This window comes from Macrobrachium rosenbergii, chromosome 10 (assembly GCF_040412425.1).
Source record: "Macrobrachium rosenbergii isolate ZJJX-2024 chromosome 10, ASM4041242v1, whole genome shotgun sequence".
NCBI classification, from domain to species: Eukaryota; Metazoa; Arthropoda; class Malacostraca; order Decapoda; family Palaemonidae; genus Macrobrachium; species Macrobrachium rosenbergii.
This window is the reverse complement of record NC_089750.1, coordinates 73,025,865-73,050,957: the sequence shown is the minus strand read 5'-3', so window position 1 is coordinate 73,050,957 and position 25,093 is coordinate 73,025,865. Positions and strand designations below refer to the sequence as shown.

The window sequence follows — 25,093 nt, the reverse complement described above, 5'->3', positions numbered from 1 at the left end:
GTGCAGACACATCATTGCAAGACTGCAACTTCATAATGGTTAGGGTTGTTGTGAGATAGGTGGTATACCTCAGGGTGGGGCTCTTTGAACCTCCAGAAAGCAAATGATCTTGGTAAATTCTTAGTCAATTGTCCTTTCACACCAAAGTAATAGAGTCTTGTAAGGCAGTGGTTTATGTTGATAAGACACATGGAATTTTAAACCTACTGACATGAAAATATCAAATGACAAATATATTAAAGGATTTACTATGAAAATGCCCATATCATTTTGATTCTGTCCAGTTGATATCTATGCCCAGTTGATATCTAATCAGGCATAAGAAATGAAACTAATAGGATAAGTCATTTTCTTAAATACTGCCAAACTGATATTTTGCCAAAGTTAGGTAGACCAAATTTTAACAAAATTTCCAATATCTCAATCACAAAATATTTGACAGGACAAGAATGTCCAGTAAAGAAAAGTTATCCAAATAACCTGAAATTTATGACTGATGACCATCTGACCCCATCTGTGATTGACTTAGGTTTTTTGCACATAACTAAACAGGATTCCTATATAGCCCTGCACAAAATTGGTAGGAGCAGTATTACCCATGCTGCTCTGTTGACACTGAATGTTACAGTTGTGTGTGTGTGAGTGATTACAGGCACATTTCCTCCTCATAAATCATGAAAATGGGGATTGCTTTTTTTAAGGACTGACATATTGTGTGATAGTAACAGAGGAAGGATATCTATTATTGCTATGTAGTTTTTTGTGTTGTTTTTCATCCCCTATGGAATTCTTTGTTTAACCTTTTTTATGTAGCAAATCACACATCTGTTGTACATACACAAGCATTAGATTATTCGTTGAGCTCTCAGATGTAATTTTCCATAGGATTCACTGAAAATGATGTAGCCTCTTTTTTTCTGGTGCACTTATTAGGGCTTTTCCTAGCATTTAAGTGTTATGCAGTTATTATATTGACCGAAGTAGTAATAACTTTGTTTTCTTTTATAGATGATTTACAGTAAGACATTTGCAACCAGCTAAGTGGAAATCTCATTGAAAGTCTTTCCTTGTAATTGAGGGTACAGCAAAAATGGATGTTAGGAGATAATCACATAATCACATATTTTATCTTGAATTAGTTTGTTTCTGTGTGCAATGTGTTATAGGTACGTCATATTTTGTTTGATACTCATCAAAATTTTATTACAGCCATGTAGAAAAGTTGCAAAAGCCTGGCATAGTAACATTGGTAATAACTTTTCATATATTCATCTATATTAATAACTAATAAATGGTCAGATGACAGGGCTCTCCATCATATTATGTAAAGGCAAGTGTGAAATAGAGTTGTGGAACGCTTTATTTTTTTCATGCATAGAAGGTACTAGAGCAGATTTTTGTGAAATTTTACATCCTTTGGCTCAGAAGCATGTGTGCTTTTAGAATTAGCAGTATAATTCAGTGGATAGTTCATGTATCTGGTTTTCCTCAGTCAGAAATGTTCTGTACACATTAATATTACAGTTTATAGTTTACATAAAATTGACTCCATCAATAAATGTAAGAATTTCATGCTCAAGAATAGTTGAAACATAAGTTTTGTTGTGATCTGAAGATGACATTTTTTTGTGTTTTAAACAAATTGATAAATACTTGGGGCCTCTTACATAACTCAAACGAAAGGCATGTTCAAGGGAATCCCTAAACTTGCATGCAACTATCAGTCCTCTTTTTGTGGATTGCAGTTTGACGTAAACAGCCCTAACCTACTGAATTAATAACCACAAAACATTTTCTTCATTTTAATTGACCTTCCACAACCTTGTTTTAGCTGCCCCTCCTATTTTGCTGTAAGTACTGTCTAATGTTAGTCAAGTTAAGACTTCTCCTTGGCCAGCACAAGCATCAAACCTTTTATAAAGATATGTTGGCATTTTGCTCATAAGTTAGGTTTATGATTCCTGAATGCTAATTTCAAAGTTATCTCACTATAGAAATAATTGATATTATGAAAAGTGGCACTGACTTTTGAATGGACAGTCCACGTTGCAAACACACCAACAACCATTCTTGCTAACTGGAATAATCGTGTGTATTTTTGGATAGGTGCTTACCTGGGAGCAGAAATCTGGGGAGCACTCCTCCGAAGAGCAACGGTCTGCTACCTATTGATTTGATAGCCGAATTGCCCAAGTATGTTTACTAAGTTGCTTATATAGGGTAGCTATAAACCTCACCTCTTCACCAAAATGTTTCTTGTACTCACTTGATTTCTACTGATATTACTACTACTACTTCTACTACAACTGCTATTACTACTACTACTACTTTACTACTACTACTACTACTACTACTGCAACATGCTATTCATATACGTCTCCCTAGATTTACCCTTCCGTTCCTGTTCATTTTTATTATCATCAACATTGTTGGTAAATGGTACCTCATTGTCGTAGCTAGCAGTCTCTTAGAGTATGTCACTGCATTCACTGGTACTAGAGTAAACACAGATTGAAAGAACACTTACATTTCATATAAGAGATGTTCTATGCTTTTCACAGCACATAGATATTAGTGCTAAAACTCTTAATGAAGTGTATTTAATGTAGTTGTATGTTTTCTTATTTAGAAAGTAGTACTCTTGAAGCTGTAAGCATTGGAGAACTGGTGAATAAGGAGACATATTTTGTTGGGGGTTAGGGTGGAGTATCTTGACCATGAATAATTATTAACAAAGATATTTTCAAGTAACACTGGGTGCTTCTTGGTTTGGCCATGTGTATACTATAGGTATAAATAAGACCTATATTTTAGCTTTTCAATGATTTCCTTTCTTCAAGCCTAAATACCCCTCAGTAATTTTTTATTGTTCCATAGTTACTGCCCTTTGAACTGCATAAAATGTGTCTACTTTGAAATATACAGGTAAGAATAGAGAAATTCTTTTAGAAGTCAGTTCATCGTTCAAACTGGAGTTTTTGTCAAATCATAGATTTTTGTGGACCCAGATCATGAGTGGTTCTTTTTTAAAAGCAAGTACTTTTTAGGGAATTTTGCTCTGTTTCATATAACCCCATGAATGATTTAGAGAAAAATAATTGTTTTATCGATAGCTGTACTTTCTTAAATGCATAGTAACATCAAATGTTTAAAAATATGCTCTCAGAATGACAATATATATAAATCAGGTTTGATGATGGAGTGTTGTAGGACTCGCAATGCCCACTTACTTAATTACTCTCTCCCACTGACTCCTAGTAAAGCTGTTGTGTCCACTATCACAAGTAACGTACATTGAAAGTAATAGAATTTCAGCTGCCGTTTGTGTAATTTGTATCTGTGTTTAATTTTCTTCCACAGTATTCGGTATCACATGCTTCTGTATTTAGGGGTGTCTTATGTGCTACGGAGAATTTTAGGTTAACGTAATCTTATTAGCTTAATTTTTTATTCATGTTCATTGTATTCATGCATTTTAAAATGGATGATTATGTTCCCCTAGTGGCATTAAATTAACAACATTAACATTATTTGATGGCAGTAGAGTGCATATTTTTTCAACTTTAAAGTTGAAATAATTGATCTTCCAACTTCTATTTTTACATGACTTTTATCACAACTGTTGTAACTTTTCACTTCTCAGAAAATGTGTAAGTTTGTATTATCAACAAACTACGCTTCTGGAAATAGAAGACTTTTTAAACAATTTAAAAAAAAAATTTACATGATGTACTGTGCTGCTAAGCAGTTCTGTGCTACCAATTGATCAAGTATTTTTAATTTTGTGAATACTGTATTCTGTTAAAATGAAGGTCTCACAAGGCTGTGCATCCTCTATGCCATCAAAAGTGCTTAGGGCTCAGAGTAGCAAGTGCTAAGAGAATAAATTGCCAAATTTTGTTACAGTATGCCTTTTGATAGTGGGAGTAATGGCTGAGTTAGTAAGTTAGGTTATTGAGCTCTGTGGAGGTGGTTGGTCGGCAGAAGTTTTCACATCATAAGTTAGTTGTGAGCAAATTCATTCCATTAAGCAGTTTTGGTGTTTTTATAAGTTTGGTAAACCATAGTACTGGAATTAAATGGGTGAACTGGCTAACTATTTTGTTCAATTATGATTAACATAGCATCTTTGGTTAAACTGTAGGAAAAGATAAGACAAAACCCTGCTTCGTACCTGAATTTACAAAACTTAGATTATCAAGAGTTGCATACTTTGGTAACTCTTCCTTATAACCTTTTGCATTCTTAAATATTTGAGAGTTCTTGATTTAATTGGCAGGTCTTGTTCCTTGAATGACTATTTGGTTAATGTAAGTTAAATGTACATTTTGGGTGAATGGGTTGATCTAGCTATTGGTTGATTCAAAAGCTAGATTCTATTTTGGTTGCTGTAATAAGAAGGGATTCAATTTCAAGGATAATCTTGAGGTCCTGCAGCTGTTTTATATGTGTGAAAAGAAAATTAATTTCTCCGTCTTAGGTGCATATGGTGAGCCCTGTGTAGCTTCTTTTTTGGGATCACATTGGAATTGAATCAGCTTCAGGTGTATTCTTAATTTAAAATATTATATAGATTTCAGCAACCTAGTTTTATTCCACATTCAGTTTGATTCTGAGTAAAAGCTTTAACCTAAAATTATCGTGAGTTACATGAGCATTTGGATGAGAGACCCCAGTATTGCCAACCATAGTGTGTCAACATCAACCTGACAACAGCAGTTATGGTAGGGGAAGAGCGGTGTGAAATCAGTTAAGGGAGAGGATCTGTGGATCAAGTATTTATTTATACAGTAGTTGTGGATTAAGTTTGATGGTAAAGAGAAAAGGTTTATTAAACTATTTTCATTGAATATGTTATGGGTGGCATAACAAGAGAAGTCAGAGAAAGGACAGGATACTTAGAAGCAAAATTGTGGGGTTCAGAAAGGGGTCTGGATAAGTTTGCAGAGGGATGTTTTGAACTGATGCAGTGTTAGGTGGTGGAAGTAAAGTGAAACTCCAGAGATGAGTTGAAGAATTGGAAAGGGTTTTTAAAAGGCGAAAGTAGAAAGTGTATGCGAGGAGCAGTAACTTTGATGGTCATCGAAAGGTATAAAAATGGGTGTTATAATGGGTGGTGGAAGTATGGAAGTGGTTGTCTCTTACATGTATTTTGGAGTAGATGTAATGGATGATGGTATTCTGAGAGAAGAGGTTAGTCACAGCTTAGTTAAAGCAAGAACAGTTCTAAGGTCTATTGAGACAGCTTTCATTTATAAAACTTAGCCCTGAATGCAAATGAAAGCAAAGAAAAGGATTCTGTGAGATTAGTTTTGTGCATGTTGTGAGTGGTGTGAGATGAAAAAATAATGAGAAATAAGAGATACAAGGAAAATTAAGAAGCTAGCTTTAAGCAAAAAGATTGATCACAATGTTTTGAGATGCTGTGGTCTTGTGGGGAGACAACTGGGGCCAGTAGGTTAGTGTCACTAGGAAAGAGGAGAGGGAACTTTAAAAGTGTTTTTTAGCTAAATGGAGTTGAAATACCTTGGTATAGAGGACAGTCAACATAGCATGCAGGATAAGAAATGAGGAAAGACAATGTGTGTAGGGGGAGTTTGTGTATTAGAAATGAGCTTTCTTAAGTATGAAGCAACTGATGTTATATATCTTTCATGCATGTGGGGCTTAAATTTTATTCAGCAGTATAAGAAAGATATGGCAGTGACTGTTGTCCTCTGTGTGTGTGTGTGTGGGTGTGCGTATCTATCTATCTATGTGTATATATATGTATATATTTATCGGTTTATAATAGTTGTTTGTAACTGAACTGTGCTGTATCTCAACTTTGAACTTTTCATCAGTATGCTTCGGTTTCTATTGCTGATCCAAAACTGATTAATAAAGAAATGTTTGGAGACTGCTCTTAACCGCTGACAAATGGTACCCATTTTCCCAACAGGCTTGTGGTAATTCCTCCTCCCATGATTCTGTATCTTGGCTCTGTAGTGTTTTGTATATTGTATGCATCAGCTTTCCTGGAATACTTTTATGTTTGATTTTTTAGGATTTTCAATTCATTACCAGCCTTTAGCTTTCATTTTGAAATCTTATTTAAGATCATTTATAGTCGTTTTGGCTTTGATATATTTTATTTTATTGATTTACTCATGTAATTGCAGAATATATATCTATAATATACCCTGATATTTTTCCTATTACATATGTTGCTCTGTAAAGTTCCTTAAGTGCTGAGTCATTTGTTCTCTGTTATTATTATTATTATTATTATTATTATTATTATTATTATTATTATTGTTACTACTACTACTATATTCTTTATTGTTTTCATTTTGTTTTATTTCCTTTTGAAGAATTCAAAACTAATGCTTGACGGAAGAATAACACTGGTAGTGTTATTGGATGGTTTGTGTGGCTAAGTAGAATCTTTAACTTCTAATATCTAGTTTCATAAGTTTTAATCTAGTCATTCTAGGAAATTTTAGAAACCAAAGACATTATTTTTTCTTTTGTTTCTTGAGAGAGTTTTTTGTTTTTATTTTTCTTAATCGACGCCATTTTGCATAAGGCGTTCGTGAACAGCAAAGATCCTAATATAAGGTTGGGTTGTTGTATTAAGACATTTTTTAGTATACTGAACATGCCTTTTATGGGGAGCCCAGAGGTGCAGGTGGTGATTCCTCCCACTCTACACCCTCCCCCCTCTCCTCCCATCACAGTAGTCAGGACTCTCTCCACAAGAGCGTCATCAATCAGCCGAAGAAGAAGGGGATAAAGTCGTCTCTGGGAAGGTTCTTCAGCAAAAAGGACAAGGTAAAGTGCCTATTTTATATCTGCAATATTCAGTTTTTAGTTCATTCTCTCACTTATTTTTGTTTTGATGTAGTCGTTATCAGAATAATCTTCTTATGGTTCTCAGAGCTTGCTTGCAAAACTTGTGCACCCATCCATTGAGTCTGAAAAATACTTTTCCTCTTTTGTCTCGTGCGTTAGTGTTTTTATCTGATGTTCGGAAGTTTTTAGAGACATTGTAGTTAGAGATTACCATAATGTGTGTCAAGATTCAGCTTTCGTTATGAGAAAATTTGGGCTGCGATACAAAGTTTTTTTTAATATTTTGCTGCACTGTTTCATAATAATTACACAGCAGTACAACATGAGGTTTTGTATATGCATTCAAAAATTAGGGATAAAAGTAAAGTTATCTCTGTAACCATTAATTCCAGTTCTACAAATATTTCTTATTTTTGAGATATAGTGGTTATCCACAAAGAATGTTTTAATTATAGGCTAAATAGACTGTAAATTTATACTGTACTTTTTTTTTTTAGTTGTTTGGCGTATACAGATGTCCAAAATAATTACGATTCCGGGACTGAAGTGTAGTAGATTGTAATTTTAATTTACTGTGGTATGCAGGATAAAGAAGCAGTGTTATTTTATTGCTACTTGATCATCTGAATTATCTTTGGAATTAACACCACAATGAATTTTTCAATCTGTTTTGTCAATTTTATCTATTAATTTTCTACCATACAGAATTAATTCACCTACACTAACTTTCTATGATCTGATTTGTGAGTGGCTCATCCTGCTTCCCTACCATATTTTAAAATTGAAGGCAACTTCTCTTTTTACATGTTTAATAATCTTGGTCTTTTTCTCTGCATTTTTATGCAGTGACAACTACTTACATTATTTTTGATATGCTGTTCATGGAATTCTGAAAGTGAAATTTTTTTTTCAGGTGCTAGTTGTTGTCAGTGAGTTGTCCATGTTTTATAATTTATTTCAGTTAAGATTTCCAACATGGTGTTTAGTTCGTAGATAGGAACATGATAGTCTTGGAAAACAGTTGCTACCATAAATACATGACTATTTTTGTATTTAATTCAAGCAAATTTTCTGTATGGACAAGTTAATTCATGATGATTTTTCAAGGGAATTTTGGGGTGTATCTTTAACCAAAACTAATGCAAAAACTAGCAAAATAAAATTTTATTTTTGCATGTGCTCATCATATATTTAAAGAAAAAACTTCAGGTAAATCCACTTTTCAAAAACTAATAATGTTAGAGGGTTAAGTATCAATTCTTAACTTTTTAGTACCCAAAACTTTATACTAAGGAGGCATTCATTATCCCCTTTTTCTGGTTATGTATATCCCCTTATAAGAAGAGGTACAATTTCCTTCATTCTTTAACTTCCTATGAAAAGACTACCAAATTGAGGGAGTTATTGGTTTCACAAGAATTGCAAGGTCTTATCATGGATCAACTCTCCTACTTACTCATATGAAGAGTGATCACTTGGATTGTTTTTAGGGGATAATGTTTGTTAGGCATCTGCTCTACCTCCAGCCTCTCCTGTTGTTAAAAGTATTTTGACCTTTTCTCAATTCTGACTATCTTCAAATAAGCCTCAGTTCTAAGCAGTTAAAGGAGGATTTTTTCTTCATCTTGAGACTCGCTGATGGGCTTTGCATCAAAATCAATTTGTCAGCCCAAAATCAGTATAGTATATTCCATGACACTCTAATGACCTTCCATCTTCACATGTTAATGGCTGTTAAGTTTGCCTTTCAAGAGGGAGGCACGTGCAGTGAGGCATATTGAAATTAATCAGTATATTATTGTGAATAAATATATAATTAAAAAAAAAATGTCTAAAACCTCTAGAATCCTACATCCTTTAGTAGGTTGATTAAGTGACAATTGTAGGTACTGTGCATATGGTACTGTCTTACCAGATAATTTCATATGGGTCAAACAGCTGATCTTTACTTTTGTCAGTTACACAACTTTAGTAAATATATGTCTGTGGTAAGGCAGGGGTTGTACAATATATGAATATATGACTGAAATTTTATCATAGGTACAGACTATTGTCTGAAATTTTATCATAGGTACTGACTATTGTCTTACACTGAAATCCACCCACCTTCCCATCTAGTTGGACATGTGCATAAATTTGAAAGTCAAGTGTTGTTGTAAGTAGGAAGGTGCGAGATGTGGTACAAAGATCTGACTACTGTAAAAGCTAACAGGATTGTAAGGTGCAGTGATAGTCAGTTTCCATTATTCCAGTTCCATTTGTGGTTACTGGAAAGTTGACCTTTGAAACTCTTGTTCAAGTATTTTTTGATCCAGAGGTGCTACAGTAAAGGACTGTCATTATCCCTACAGGAAACTATTTGGAACTGCAGATGTTTCTTCGGGTCTAATAACTTATGTGTATGGCACAACAGTGATGATGAATATGATTCCTGGCTGGTTTAAGTTGGTCTTATTCTTATGGCTCTTTGCTGTGTTTACCCATTAAGCCTTTTCATATTTTTCTGAGACGTAATTTACGTGTTTGATTTGGCTCAGTTGTTAAGTGACTGATAGAGTTACTATTGGTTGTGGTTTTGGTGATGACTTATGGCTGTCATTCCACTAGAGTATTTTGAATTTTTGTTCATTTTAATCTTTTATACAGACACAATCGTCAAATTTGAAAATAAAGGTAAAGCAGTTTGCAGATGATGCCACTGCTTGCTCCATTAAGTGTGGAATGGAATGGTTACTAACCTTAGTAAAGATCTGGAGTTCTGAACTCCAGTAGAACCAGGGGTTTAATATAAATTTTGCCAAACTGTACTCCAACCATATGATTCACATTTTGGACTATCCTAAATAATTCCGAGTATTTGACCATATTTGGTGTTACCTTTAATTCCAAACTTTCTGCTTCAAAGCACAGAAAAAGCACTTCTGTTACCAGATAGGTAAGTATTATTTATATAAGGTTTCTTGTATCCATAGAGACGATGGCATTAATGCCACATGCTTCAGAGCTTTCGTTCTGCTGTATTTTTTTGTAATATTCACCACTCTGATAGATCTTTTTGACAAGATTACTTGCAATGGTAATTTGTTTCCTTCCAAGAGTAGTTGATTTAGTCCGGTAAAAGCTAATGTGCATGGGTATTTTCCATAAGCTTTATTTCAGCAATTGCCGTAACTTCCACCACTGCCCTAAGTGGCTCTGCCTCTGAAGTTGGTTTCTGTCAGCTAGTTCACAGAGCAGCAGCATTCTTATGCTGTGGATCCGCCACTGTATTGTACAATCTGTGTACCAGAGGTGTACCAGAGGTCTCTCATTCCTCTCAGTGCAAAATTGGTGGTTGTTCAGCCTGTAAGGAATAGTAGAATAACAGAATTTATGTTTTTCTTTAGGCTTTTTCTTGCTTAAGCAGCCTGGAGCAGTGGGGAAGTATTTCACATGCTGATGTCTGTAACCAAAGAAACCATTTCTTCTCTGGAGCGCAGTACATTATGCCATAATTTACATTGAACTTGCATTTTGTACATTTTTCTGTTCATTTCTCTCTTTATTTCTTTTCATTTTTTGCTTTGTACTTCACTGGCTTTTGTCCAAAGGTCTCCTTATATGGTGCTAAAGGTTCTTTTTGTTTTCTGCGTTTACAGTAAACCCTGTATTCGTGTGGGATGTGTACCGCACCCCCCCGCGAATAGCTAAAATCCGTGAATACTTAAAACCCCTCAAAAAACACTTAGACTGCCTATTTTGATAGTTTAAACACAAGAAAAACCCTCCAAAAATGCTTATGCCTGAGTATTTTAATAGTTTTATCACAAAAAGTGCATTTAGCCATGAAAATTATATGAAAATACGGTAATTAGTGAATATTTGTCAGTAAAAAATACCGCAAATGGGTAAATTTTCCGCGAATAATGGGTAGATACGTTCCACAGGGAAATCCGTGAATACATGAGTCCGCGAATCGTGAGAACACGAATACGGGGGGATTTACTGTACTTGCCATCCATTCCCTTTGACTTCTTGCCACATTGCTGTCTGAAGTCGTGAACTTCACTTTGATTTTACTTCTCACCTCTCAATAAAGAACAAAAACTTGTGGCTGGTTTGGTTTAGTGTACAAAGAAGCTCTCTTGTTGTCTTTGACCAAGGTGATTTTTTAATTTCCAGAAATGCTAAAATTCTGGATACAAGTGTTACTGAAGTGACTACTTCAGAAAGTTTTCTCGTTACCTCATACGTCATTTGAGAAAATGTCTAGGATATGTTCTCACTGTAGCAAAAGGAAAGCACATTGAGATTGGTGGCTTTAACTACTATTTGTCCTGCTTTCCTCTCTTCTCTTCACCATCCTTCCTTCCTGCAAGCCCAGTCATCTGTTTCTACCTTTGAGTATCCCCCTGCCTCTCACACTCTTCCTACAGTACTTCCCCATACTCATCCATGTCTGAATTTTGATAATTTTCATTAGATTATTCTCATGTCAGCCTTGGTAGTAATGCTCTTCCTATATGTTCTTCCTCTCTTTTCCAGGTAAAAAGATCCTTAACCAGCTGCCTGTTCTTCCTTCCTTCCATAATTCTTGCTTTCCTTTTATTTCACCCCCTCCACCTCTCCAAGTCTTGCTGCTGCTCTCCACAGGACAGGCATCATATGCTAAGTCTCAGGTTCTGAAAATTTCTGTTATTTGTCTGATTTTGATAGCAGAAATAACAACAGTATTAGCACTTACTCCATTTGGTCATTCCACCATGGACATATCTCATTTCTGTTTGTTGATGTAAGAGTGATAGAGTGCCCAGCTCTTGAAGACAGCTTGTCTTTTAGACTGAAGTTTGAAGTGGTGCTTTCTATATATTCAGTGATTCATGTTCATGATCAATATCTCATATTCATATGTCAGCACTTGATCTACTATTGTTTGCGATTCACATCTGCCCTTACTTTTCATTTTAGTTCCAAATACATGCTAGTCAGATGTAATGTAACATTTTTATCCTAGAATTTTTTCGTGCTCTGAAGATGTCACACTATAAAATACTGTATGAAGACATAAGGCACTAACTATTTTGCTTCCAGATCCTGAAAGTTTATTATTTTTCAATAGATCTAATTCTGTTATTTTTATTCGGGATTGTTACCGAAGAAAGAATGAACAAAATAGGGTAAAAATTGTGATGTTCCTGACACATTCAGCACTTTGCCATTGCAGAAGGCATTGCATTCTTGTACCGAAGTAAATTTTAATCAGCGGTTACATGAAATTTTTCTCAGTTGCTGAGAAATATTTGAATGAAGTATTCAAAAGAAATTGAGATGGGTTTTATCAGTTTTCAGTGTTGTTCCCATGGGCAGCTTACTGGCATCCAGTTGTCTTCATTGAAATATCTTATTCACTCCATTTGGCTCCTTACTTAGTCTAAGGTCTTAGCAATAAGAAGTTTAGAGTAGTTTAAGAGAGAGAGAGAGAGAGAAAAGTGTACATGAGAAAGAGAAATATTGCATGGAATGCATTTTTTTTTTACCTAACTTGATCCAAACAGTACATATTGCTAGTTTGGTAGTAGATTTGTATTGTATTGTACATAAACATGGTCTTGTACTAGTTATACTGTAATTCCATTTCTTTCTGTTAATGTTTTATAACTCTTCAAATTAACAAGCCCTAGGATAATTTAGACATTAACACAAGGCATCTAAAAGCACCTCATGTTTATAATCTTCAGGTAGTTTCAACATACAGTTAACTTTTGCTTAATAGTTATTACAAAAAAACACTCCTTTGTCATGAAATTTAGGCAGAGATTGTTGTAATTTATGAGATTTATTTTATTAACAGCAGCACTTTACTGAAAGGTGTACATACAGTTGCCCCTTAGTTTTTTTTACACAAGACACCCAGGTTATCAACTGACATAAAAGAGAAGAAATTGGTGGCTGGCAGTATGAGAATGATTACTGAACGATAGATTTAAAGTATAAGAGATGATTTTCACTATATTGGAGAAAAAGAGACATCCCTAATGCTTTAGTATGCCATGTTTTCCTGTACTTTGTTCCACAGTTATTTACACTAGTGATCATTGCAAAAGTAGATTTTAGTATGTTTCCCTATAAATCTGCCTTAGTCGATGAGAGAGTCACTCATTATTTTAGAAATTTTAGATATTCATGTATATTACTTGCCCATGATCATTGAAGTACATGTTTTATTAAACTTGGCAATAATACTTTGGTCTTGATATCCCCTCTTCCATTTGCTGCATGCCCACAAAAGAATTGTCTTTGTCACATAGGAATTCTAACAGTTATGTTGTTATATAAACTTTTGTGAACTGTGTTTGACGGATTTTGAGTTTTAGGGACTTTTAAGGGCAGTGACATATTCTTAAATCTACTTCATCACCTTCCAGTATAGAGCTAAAAGTTATATGTAGTTTTATTCTGAAAACAAAATGGTTTGTGTAGATCCCTGTTACGTATAGATTTATTCAAGTTTCGTCACTACTTGACAAAAGGTTGTTGTGTTTTTGTAGAGCTTTTCTTATCCTTTTGCACAAAGGCAATTTGTTTCAAAGCTGAAAATACGATCCTCCATATCTTTTGAGCATCTTATCATATCAGATTTTCATAAACATTAGCACTTATGCCATGGGGAAAGAATGGGATTAGGAGAGGAGTAAATTTAATCATTATTTTTATCTGTGAATTTTAGTATTATTGTTTGATAGAGTCTTGATCATTTCACCTTCAGTTTTCACGTAAATATTCTTTTGTGTCTTGAAAACTTGGAAGGATAGGTTAAGAAGAAATGACAACTAGTTCGTAGATCTTGCACATTATACCTGCTATCCTCCTGCATCTCCCCGAGCACATATCAAATCTTATAAAGAAATAGTGCATGGAAGGAGTAGTGGTTAATTTAGATTGAATTATGATCAGCCTTGTAATGTTGTTTTGTAATCCAGAGAAGTAAGTATATATAGTGAAATGGAGAAGGCATTTCAGTATTTACTAACAATGCTGTGTAAAAAAGGGGAAAGGATTTCCCACTTTCCCTTGTGGTGTGAACTAGATTTGTATCATACCTTAACCCTGTTTATGTGTACATAAACATTTGTTTTTAATCTCATGAAAGAAAGATTGAAACAGGGCTATGAAAACCCTCCAAATGTTTCCCCTCATTTCCCCAGTACCTTCCCCATGTTTTTGTATGATATTCCTATATCTTTGTTGCAGCTCCCCTCATGATTTTAGCCAAACCATAATTTTCCTTTGTAATTTTTGCTAACAGAAAGTAAATTCAAAATAATGACTTTATCACTTCACATCTCCTGATAAGTTTGTAGTAACCCATACAGTAAACTCTTTTAAAAAGTAGTTGAAAATAAAAGAAAATTTTTAAATGTCAATATTTTTATCTCCATGGTGTGAGGGTGATTTGTATATTTTTGTAGACAGAAAACCCCTAAAATTCATATATCAATGAATGAACAAATACTACTAGATATTTTTTCTAACAGGGTTGCCTCACAGTAGACACGTCTCCCTGTAATTGCAACCCTGCTTGTTCGCATGTACGTATGTTTCTGTTCATTCATATACAGTACATCTGTCTGTATTAGGCATTTTAATAGCAATAACACATTGCTGTAATGACTGTTATATTTATATATATTTTCTTTTAAATCTACTACCTCCTAGTCCAGTGCCCAAATGCCAAACCTACTTCTCCACATAACAAATTGTAATACACAAATGTGTGCCGTTGAAACTTTGTGCAAAATTTTCTCTTTCTCTCTTCTCTCTCAATCTGTGGTTACCAAGGGTTTTAGAAACCAATGTTATCAAAATTTCACTTTCTTATGGACTCCTATGAACATCTGGTTGGGCCTTGGGTTATAGGGTGCTTCTAGTTGCATTTACTTAAATTTTATGTAAGTATTTTGTAGCTCAAATAGGACAGTTTTCTTGGTATTTGAATGATTAAAGATATGATTAAATAATTGCAATCTATGAAACTTTGGTTTTGCAAGTAGAGCAGATTTTTATATGAAGGTAAAATGATTGATAGTATGTACATTTGTACCATGCTATTTTTATTAGATTTTATTTACCCAAGCAAAACTATGAAATACTAAACACTTTGAACATGGGATAAACAAATAAAAAAATGCAGCAAGTAAGGGCTTGTGTTTTCTGATTGTTCATGTTATACTTTTTGTATAGAACTGGAGAGATTTTAATGGCCTTGAATACATTAATTTTTGAGGCTTTTTACAAAAAATTTAATGCAAGCTGCATCCACCACTGACCTACTCTTGATCCAGTATGGTATTGCAGTGTTCTGTGGTCAAGTGACAGTTTGTTTTTATTCTGTGATGGATGCTGTCGTATCAAGTTCTCTTTGCTATTGCAGCAATGAAAAATATCAAAATCATCTTCATTGGGTAAACTGTATTTTACCCGGTGAAAATTGTCAAAATGTACGCTAAACTCTCAATTATTATGCATTTGGAATTATCCACTTAAGAACTTATTTATATTGTCTTTTTAATTTGATTTTGTCCCAAAGCTGCTAGTTTTGGGTTTCTCTTCAGTGTTGCATATAAGTTTGGCTTCGTTAGATTTAATTCCATAAGTGGTGCCTAAGAAAACTAAACTGTGATAAGTCTCTCTCAGAATGCATAATAATTTAAATGGCTCTGGCAGCTACATAAGAGATATCAGATATTATTTGCAATTTTTTTATTCGGAGGTACAAAATTTTGATTTTAGGTAAATTTTCATACCTGAGTTATGCTTAATTTTCGGGAGGGTTAGGGTGATTTGTAGACTGTATTTATTAAGCTGTCTATGCAATTGTACATTAACTATTATTAGTCTTTTTTTATTTATTACTTAGTAATTCTCATTTTTTTTAGATGTGTAATATTCAGTTTGATGTTGTCGTTATTGAGTGTACTTTAGCACTGTAAGATGTGTGTGTAAAATTACTTGACGATGCCATTTAAAAGCTGCTTGTACCATGTAATACTCTTCATACCACCAATACAACAGTTCAGATTTACCAAACTGTAATTAGATGTTATCAAGTAATCACGTTGGTAATGTGAAATTGTCACAAAATAAAAAATAAAACACAGTTAATTGTAGGAATACAGTTCTGTGTAATGATCAGCTTCTCTATTTCCTTTGGACTTCAATTGAAATTATGTTCACTAGCTTTTTAGTAGATGTGCTTTACAGTATATCTCTATCCTTGCAGTTTATTGCATTGGCTTATTCATCAAGAGGACTTGCAGTTCACTTTTTCTCTCTCATCCTTTTTTTTTTTTTTTTTTTTTTTGTTACTTCTAATACTATTCTCCCAACATTTCTTACTGAAGCCATGTTTCCTCTCTTTGATTTGTATGGGATGGTGCCTTTGAAGTTTAGAAGTGGATGAAAAATTGGCAGGCTTGCTGCAGAAGTTTTTTGTCGAAACAGTTCCTGATTTCATCAGTTTGTGTACTCTTGATAATTGTTGCTTAGGCTCTCTTTGTTCAGGGTTGAGGGGTTGAGGCTGAAGTTTTCAATCTTATGACATACCAAATAAGGACTGTGTGAACTTCATTGATTTCAGTTGTGCCCAGTTTCAGGTGCCACCTAGAAAAAAATATATTTTCTAGGTGGCTTGACAACCCAAATTTCTCTGGTTTCTGTCTGTTCAGGGGCTCCCCGCTGATGACTAAATTGACACACAATCTTTCTCAGCTCCTGGTTCAGAATCATTTGGGAATTTCATGATATGGCAGTAACTTGAAAACTTACTAGTGTTACTAGTAAATTTTACGAGTTTGTCTAATATTACATTTCTAAAGCCTAAGTCCATCTGGGGTTGGAACTTCACAGTCCCGCTCTCCGGTTTTTTTGCCTTTGGCTGTGAACTTGATCAAGATGCCTTTCTAAGGCATGTTGAAGATTTCAAGAGTTCCTGAACTTTATGTGTTCATCTTCTAATTTCTTCTAATTTCTTTGGAAGCCACCTCTTTTTGCCTCCAAATTGTCATCTGTAGCATATTGTATTCAGTATTGAATGAGGAATATCTCTCATTTACCGTAAACAGATACAGTTTGCACTCGCATCCTCATAAAATATTAATTAAGCTGATGCTTCTCCATAGATTGTATAGATCTTATGGTGACAATAATGCAAATAATCCATTAGCAATAAACTTGTAAGCTCTTGCCTCTCCCTTTTTGAAGAACCTGCCATCAGCCGGTATTCCTGTTATGGCTGTATTCACTGCTAGGTCAGTTTGCCAGTAATTTGCTCCACTGCTTTTGTGAACCATCTTCAGATGATGCATAATTTTTCATGGTTGTTAATAATTACTTCATTTGAACATCCTTATTCTAGTAACTCAAACATCCTTTGCCTCATTTCAGTTTTGTTGCCACTTCCTAACCAAATTAAGATTTTGGCTACCTTTGTGCCAGAAATCAGAGTATTTTAGTGCTCGTCTAGTCATTCTTTTTTTTTTTTTTCCATTGCCTTCTTCATGTTTATAAAAAGATCATGGTTTTGATTTTTTATGAACACACACATCTGGCATCAGAGTATCTTTTGATGTTCAATTTCAAACCATCAAAGCTGGGATCCTAGAAGTAACCAAATTTTGAAACTAGCCGTGAAAGGAAGGAGAACTATTTTATTTTTTTTCTATTTATGGAAGACTATGAGTGCTGTAGGTGCTTAAATATCATTTCAGCTTTTCCAATTAGCACTTAGCTGGTACCATTCATCCTGCTTAATTAGATGGTGCTTTAATTTGCAATGTTGAGTTTTACATATGACATAAGTTTGTATTTTGGGGTATGCAAGGATTGTTAACCAAAATCTCATGTAGCCTCAGCACGTGATACTGGTCCAGATGATTTATTCTTGCATTCAGTTCTTATCTTTTTGGCCCAAAGGATTTGTTCCTAAGTGAGAACATTTTATTTTTATAGTACAATCTGGGTTTGAGTCGGTAGTGGAAAAAGGTATTTCAAGGCTATCAGTGGAAATCTTTTGCAAAAATATTAGAAAATTAAGATGTTCGGAGGATTTTTAGGCTATTGCAAAATGTAGTTCTGATGACGGCAGAAAGCAGAATCTATGGACCTAGAAAAGGTCACAGCAGCCTCTTGAAAATGTGGCGTAGTATGAGTGAGTAAGATGAAACTTATGTAATCAAGTTTTAAGAACCAGACTTAGGCCCAACCACAAAAATTATTTTATATCAGTTGTGAATAACAAGGCATAGGTTTTTGGTTACCAACGAAAGCATTGAAATAATGAGTTTTACAGTGCATCCTGCAATTTTTGTGGTTTTGGCGTGTCCAAACCTTCAGTTGGAAATTAGTTCTGTTCCTCACCAGGTAGGACATTTGGTACACATGTCGTGTAATTCCTTGAAGGCTTGTTAAAACTCCCAGGCACTTAGTGCTCTAAATCATTCACATTTTGTGAAGAACCAAAAATAAACTCTAATCATTTTTTTTCATAGTGAACCAACCCTTTGATTGTTACATTTTTATTTGCTAGTGTTAAAATATCTCCGCAATAGTGTTAAAAATTAAAATTTTTTTTGTGAAAATTATATAGAAATGGTATTTAGAATTTAAGGTTAAAGACTAAGTAAATAATAAAATCTCTCGTCCATCATAATTGAAGCTTGTATACTGTATTGTATGTCAGGTTTTTTTTTTAATGGAACACAGTAGTAACAGTTAGTAGTTTCATTGGGAAAAGATCAAGATGAGTATGTGTGCCCAAATCAGGCAGCATCAGTGTAAGAATAGTATGGACTTCGATGCCACATAGTAACAAACACAGCTTTTGAGAGGAAAACAAGTGAAGCTGCAGGAATATCATTAGACAGCATTTTGAAGGTAGAACCAATTCTGTTGACAGGCCAGTGTGATATCATTACACCAGCAAAATGTGGATGCTGATTTTCTGCCAAACAAAAATGTAAACTGATGTGAAAAGCACAAAATTTAATATTAGGATTTCCTTGTTGAAGCACGTTTTACAAAGATAAATGTTATTTCCAATGATACTTTCAAGTTGTACTTATTAATAGTATAAAAGACGGGTCATGGGAGGTTACTGACATCTAGGAAGGAGGGTTATGTTCAAACACTGGCTGAAGACCAAAAGATCTAAAACATGTATCATTAATACCATTACCTGTAAGTATAGAAAGCCTAATGAGTAATACCAAGTTTATAGGCAGCATTGTGAGTAGTTTTAGGTGCTAAGGAAAAGAATTCTTTTATTCAAAAGAAAATCCATTTATTAAGAAGTGTAACCAGTGCACAAAATCATGGACCTAAGATGTTTGTTTAGGTAAACAAAGGAACTTCAAACCAGATATCTGTCAACATAGAGATTTTTAATGATATCTTTTTTAGTATGTAGTTCCTGTACTCTCTAAGAAGTAACAAAAAAGTTTCTAATACTGTACTGTACGTTTGAGTTATTGAACTCTTCCTGTATGTATTAATAGGTGAACAGTTCATAAAACTGCTCAAAGAAAAATAAGTTTTTTAACTCTGCATTTTAGAAGCCTTTATAATTTGCGTTACAGGACTAAGTATTAATGAATTACTTCAGCAGGTGAAGGTGAAGGATGCTCTACAACAGCACCATAGTCCTGGTGGGCTTAGTTCTTCAGGTATCTACAGCGATGGAGATATAGGATCTTCAGACTCTTTATCCTTGGCTGGTCTAGGGCAGAAGAGTGACTATGATAGACGGACTAAGAAAAAGTAAGCTTAAAAACCAAGCATAATTTTCTTAACGGATTCAAACTGAGGATGGTTGAGGATAGAGTACAATACAGTATATGCATCTTTGAAGGCTACCGCTCACCCTCATGGAAGAGGAATTTTGTCATCTTTGTCAATATTGTAATGGCTTTCCCTCCGTTATCTAAATAATAAGAACATGTTGGTTACCAAAAATAGTAAAATATTTTTTGAAGTGTCTTCCATGTGTGATGTATGAGCCTGTTGCTGGCATTGCTGCTAAATTTAATCTGTTTATATATGTGGTTTAACATGTAAAATGAAAGTTTATGGTGTACAGAAATGATTAATATCTTTGTAACAATGTTTTTTCACTTTCCAGTTTGCCTGGTTATAGGCATGAGCTTCTAGCAGAAGCCATGAAGGCTGGTACTCCATTTGCGTTGTGGAATGGTCCGACGATAGTTGCTTGGTTGGAGTTGTGGGTTGGCATGCCTGCTTGGTATGTCGCAGCGTGTCGAGCTAATGTTAAATCTGGCGCCATTATGTCAGCTTTAAGTGATGCTGAAATTCAGCGGGAAATAGGCATCTCCAATCCTTTACATCGTTTAAAACTTAGGTTAGCAATTCAAGAAATGGTTTCCCTAACTTCCCCTTCAGCACCAAAAACCTCTCGGACAACTTTAGCATTTGGGGACATGAACCATGAATGGGTAGGCAACGAATGGCTTCCAGCACTGGGACTCCCCCAGTATAGAACAACGTTTATGGAATGCTTAGTTGACGCTCGAATGTTAGACCATCTTACCAAGAAAGACCTTCGAGGGCAGCTTAAAATGGTAGACTCATTTCATAGGTAAGACTTGAAGCTATTTAGTTAAAGTGTCTCAGTATATTTCTTTTTTTTTTTTTTCATAAATTCAGTAAATCATGAGCACTTTGATAAGTATTTTTGAACTTCAATACTCGGCAATTATTGCTCATGGCCAGTTTCATTTTGGTAACATCTCTAATACTAACCCTTCCTACGATGTTTCATTCCTTCAGAACCTCATTACAATTTGGCATCACTGCACTGAAAAAAATAAACTACGACCGTGTTGCATTAGAGGATCGTAGACGCAATTGTGAAGAAGAAAATATAGATGTTTTAGTGTGGACCAATGACAGAGTTATTAAGTGGATCACATTTATAGGCTTAAAGGTACGTACTGTACTTGCTTAATCATTTGTTTTTACAGTATTTATGCTTAAATCACTTTGTTGCAGTAGTTACAGGAGGGATCGAATGCAAGCACTTGAGTACATTAACTGGTGTTTCAAGATATATGCAACTAAAAGCTAGTTGTATATTTTCAGTATTGTTATATGGATTACTGTGTACCATTTACCTCATAAACCTTGGCTTGTAATATAGTTCAAGTTATTGGTATTAATTACAAGGACATGTACAATTGATTTGAAGGAATTGTGGCATCTGTAGTGTGATCTGTTATTTGAAAGGAGAATATAGTATGAAATGCAACAGTGTGTCAGGTTAGGAAAGAAGATTCTGATGTAGGATTGATGGGCAAAGCTACTTAACTTGGAAAAGTTCTTATTGAATTTCCAGAATTACAGGAATATTAGACCAGTGTTTTGAAATTTTATGATAAAACACTGAACATTTGATATGCGCATTGCCAAAACTGTTAGCGATAGATACTGCAATTCCTGACAAAAACTGTATACATTTATTGAAAAGATGGATACATGTACTTTATTTATCATAGTAGTAGTATTCTTTTTGTATTGTTCGTATGTGTGTTTGAGTCTTACCGACATTTCTATTTGATTTCCAGGAGTATGCGAATAATTTAATAGAATCTGGGGTGCATGGTGCGCTCGTAGCCCTAGATGAAAGCTTCGATTACAATGCTTTAGCTCTAGCATTACAGATTCCTACTCAAAACACTCAGGTAATGTATTTCATATTATACTGTGGTTATCATTGAAGTACCATATCCCTCCAAGGATTTTATAAAAATTTGACTTTTTCCATTAAGCTACAATCTGCTACCTTGAAAATAATTGTGCAGGATGGTTTCAAGTCATCAGTTGGAAGCCATTCCAAATAAATTTGGCAAGGTTGTTGTGGCTATCATGATATTTAAATTGATGAGGGTAGCAAGCTAACGCCATACTGTTAATGATTGTACTGATTTCACCATCAGCTTTCTATTTTTGAAAGTAAGTATGGATAGTCCCTCCCATTAAATGAACATCCAGTTCATTTGAATGAATTTTCTAAATTTTGAAATGGATTAGTGAACTGCACTACTGCATACATTTCTGATGGGGAATCTTTGAGGTACTACCAAATAAACAGTTTTAGATGGTAAAAGCTTACCTTTAGTGAGGAGCATTTATCAGTAAATAGAAGAAACTCACTGCAGGGTTATTGTAAATATTTCATATTTGATTTATTCTTGTGTTATTCTCTTTATCATCCTTTTTGTGTAAGTATGATTGCAGATTGTAATATATGTGTATTTTCTTTTACAGGCAAGACAGCTATTAGAGCAGGAATTCCGGAATCTTTTAACGACTGGAACAGATCGCACAGATATCAACAAGTCTTGACATGAGGCCCCCTCTGCTAAGGATGCTGAAGCTAGGCTTGTTTAAATAAATCCAAAGAAAATCTTTAGGGTCACCAGTGTCAACATTGTGAAACGATAGTCGTGCATTCCTTAGACCCAAAATGTTGGGGTTGACTTCCTCATCATTAACTCTTCAGTAAGTGATAGTTAGCCTAGAATGCACAAATGAGTTTAAACTTGACAGTGGTGTTATTATTGTCATGAATTTCTTGTATAGATGAATGACAAAATGTGCAGGGATAGTGTGTTGAACTACTGGTGTCCTGAGCTGGACTATTCATCATCTGCCTTGTCATTTCTACTCATAATGAGCTTTGCAGTCAAACTGTGTCTATTTCATGCAACAGTAATGGAAAGGGTGATTTGTACAATAACTATTGGAAGAAGGGTGAATTGAGCAGGGAACTCCCTGGCAAAAAACCTAATCAACTGTGCTAAACCGAATCGCCTTTCCAGAACCTCTAGTCGATGGTGGCTATGGACCAGTGAGACAACAAGCCTGTGGTATGGTGTGTTCTGTTGAGCTGATACATATGAGGTTAGGTTAAGCCAAGTCATGTCATAGCTGCTAGGTGGATGTGATTTCTAATACCTGGCATCATGCAGGGCTGTGAGTCTCGCTACATGATACTGTGATGATGTTGACTGGATGAATATGTATGGTTGCTATACTTTATCAGAAATTTTATTATGAAATGGTGCATATAACATATGGGCATACATAGATTTAAAAAAAAAGTGTTAGTGTACTCGGAAAAAGTAGACATGGCAGCTTGTGAAAACCGTGCTGCTGTTGCTGCTGCTTAAACAAAGGAGCTTCTTGGTAACTTTGAGAAAACAGATGTAACCATGATGTGTTGTGTGAGTTACCCTTTCCTCTAGAATTATTAGGCTGCTAGAGTGGATGCTCATCCCTTGTAATAATAATTTGCTCTATGTGTTGGTAACTCTAATGTTTAATGACTTGGGTTTGAATGATTACCTCCTTAATATTTATGTGTGTGTGTGACCCTCATACCTCCACAATATTTATACCATTTGCGTGAATGATTAAAGTATATGTATGGATGGTAAGAGTGTGTTTTCTTGTATTATTTATGGTGTGTGTTCATCAGTTTGCCATTTTAGTAACATCATCATCTATGATTTAACTAAGTGTACGTTTTCACCAGATGGTACCAGCTAGGTTATTCAGTTGGGTAACATATCTCCACTTGAAAAATAACAAGGAAAATATTTGCATGCATATGAATGTATACTGACATTTGAAACAACATTTTCATTGGGGGTGAATGTCTCTTAGCGCCATCTTCAAGTATAGTACTGTACATAGTTAGAGCCAAGTACATTAAGCTGAGAAGTATTGATGATTTCAGTGCGAAGCACTGGAAATTAATCATACTGCCAATTTATGACAATAAGTTTTTTTAATCACAGTTTGAAAATCCTATCTAGAAAGTGGTGCTGCAACAATTTAGTTTTATAGGAATCATGAAGCTTTTGTTTTTCATAATCTAGTAGAAAACCAGTTCAATTGCTACATATATTACAGCCAGTTTTAAAAATTCTTTGAGGATACTTTCAAATTTTGACATCTTATAGAAATGGTGCAATTGGAAACCATCTTTTGCAAAATTCCTAGCAAGAACCTTAAAGGGAAGGTATCTGCTGATGGAAAGTTATTGATGATGGTATGCAAAAGTATTCTTCTATCAGATTCCAGTCTTCTTCCCGTATATTATTTGTCGTACTCCCAGTGGTGCATTATTCCTTCTTTAAGTAACTGCAAAAATTAAGTAAAGTACATCATTTACAATTCCAATGACAAAAAGCCTAGTATCAAAGGTCTGTCATCATTTGTTTGCTTCCATGCCATTGTCAAGTTCACAACTTCTGCCAGATCAAAGCATCCTGTGCATTTTGTACCAAGACTTACAACTTGTCCATTTGACAAGGAACACTGTGTACTTTCAGATGTTGTTTTAATTTTGTATTTCATGAACTTGCATATTTGTTCATCATACAGCTTGCTGGCATTGAAATCTGCTTCAAATGAAGTTCGGATTAATGGATTAAGTATCGACTGTAGAACTTAGATGCTCCCCCAAACCTGGATTGTATAGCATAATCCAACTAGTAACCAGGAAGGTACAAATGCCCAAACTACTTACTGAATTCCAAGGGATTGATAAACATTATAACTTTGGTACAGTATACAGTATTTGATTGAGTGTTCTATATTATTTTGAATTATCAGTAGTTTATGACATAGGTGTGGTTTGGTCATATAAAGTGTGATGTATGTAGCCTTTGAAACTGAACAAAACTTGCTTGGATTACTGTTGTCTAACTGTGAGTTTGAGGCTTAGTAGTTGGAATGAGAATGCACTATAGATACACTGTAACCAAACTCTAAATTAGTGTTGATTCCTTATTTTTTGAATAAAAGGTATGTATCATACCAAGTTATGCTGTGTAAGGTACAGACACATGGTAGGGTAGGACATTGTTAAATGAAAACATTGCTGCTGATGTGTCAAGTGATAAGATAGTTTCTTATTAGTATCAGCCTTTCAGAGTACTTTGCAAAGTTTCTAAAACCAAGTGCCTCCCTGACTTTGCAGTAAAACTTTATGAAATCTTTTATTATACCATTCATCTAAAAAGACCATGAACTAAGTTTAGCACCATTATATGTCAAAGTATATTACAGAATTTGTGTAACATTCAATATGGTTGGATATTTAAGTTGTATAGCATACCTTTTAGATACAGTGAGATTAGTAAAATACTTAGCACAATAGTCATTAAATATGTTGACTAGAATGGTTAGTGGCATAGAAAAA

General features: G+C 34.6%; 1 protein-coding gene across 5 annotated transcripts in view; it reads left to right on the top strand.

Moving 5' to 3' along the window:
• Positions 1-25,093, top strand: part of LOC136842865 (liprin-alpha-1-like) — a 120,950-nt gene extending 95,857 nt beyond the window's left edge. Inside the window, exons 19-26 of one of the 5 annotated variants that reach the window (XM_067110744.1) lie at positions 2,107-2,193; positions 6,663-6,813; positions 14,349-14,402; positions 19,472-19,626; positions 19,988-20,461; positions 20,653-20,809; positions 21,447-21,563; positions 22,150-25,093. In XM_067110744.1, the coding sequence (XP_066966845.1) occupies positions 2,107-2,193; positions 6,663-6,813; positions 14,349-14,402; positions 19,472-19,626; positions 19,988-20,461; positions 20,653-20,809; positions 21,447-21,563; positions 22,150-22,227 (1,273 nt within the window). In that variant the 3' untranslated portion in view covers positions 22,228-25,093. The remainder of the gene's footprint in view (positions 1-2,106; positions 2,194-6,662; positions 6,814-14,348; positions 14,403-19,471; positions 19,627-19,987; positions 20,462-20,652; positions 20,810-21,446; positions 21,564-22,149) is intronic. The other 4 variants (XM_067110746.1, XM_067110749.1, XM_067110748.1 and 1 more) reach the window with 4 other exon arrangements.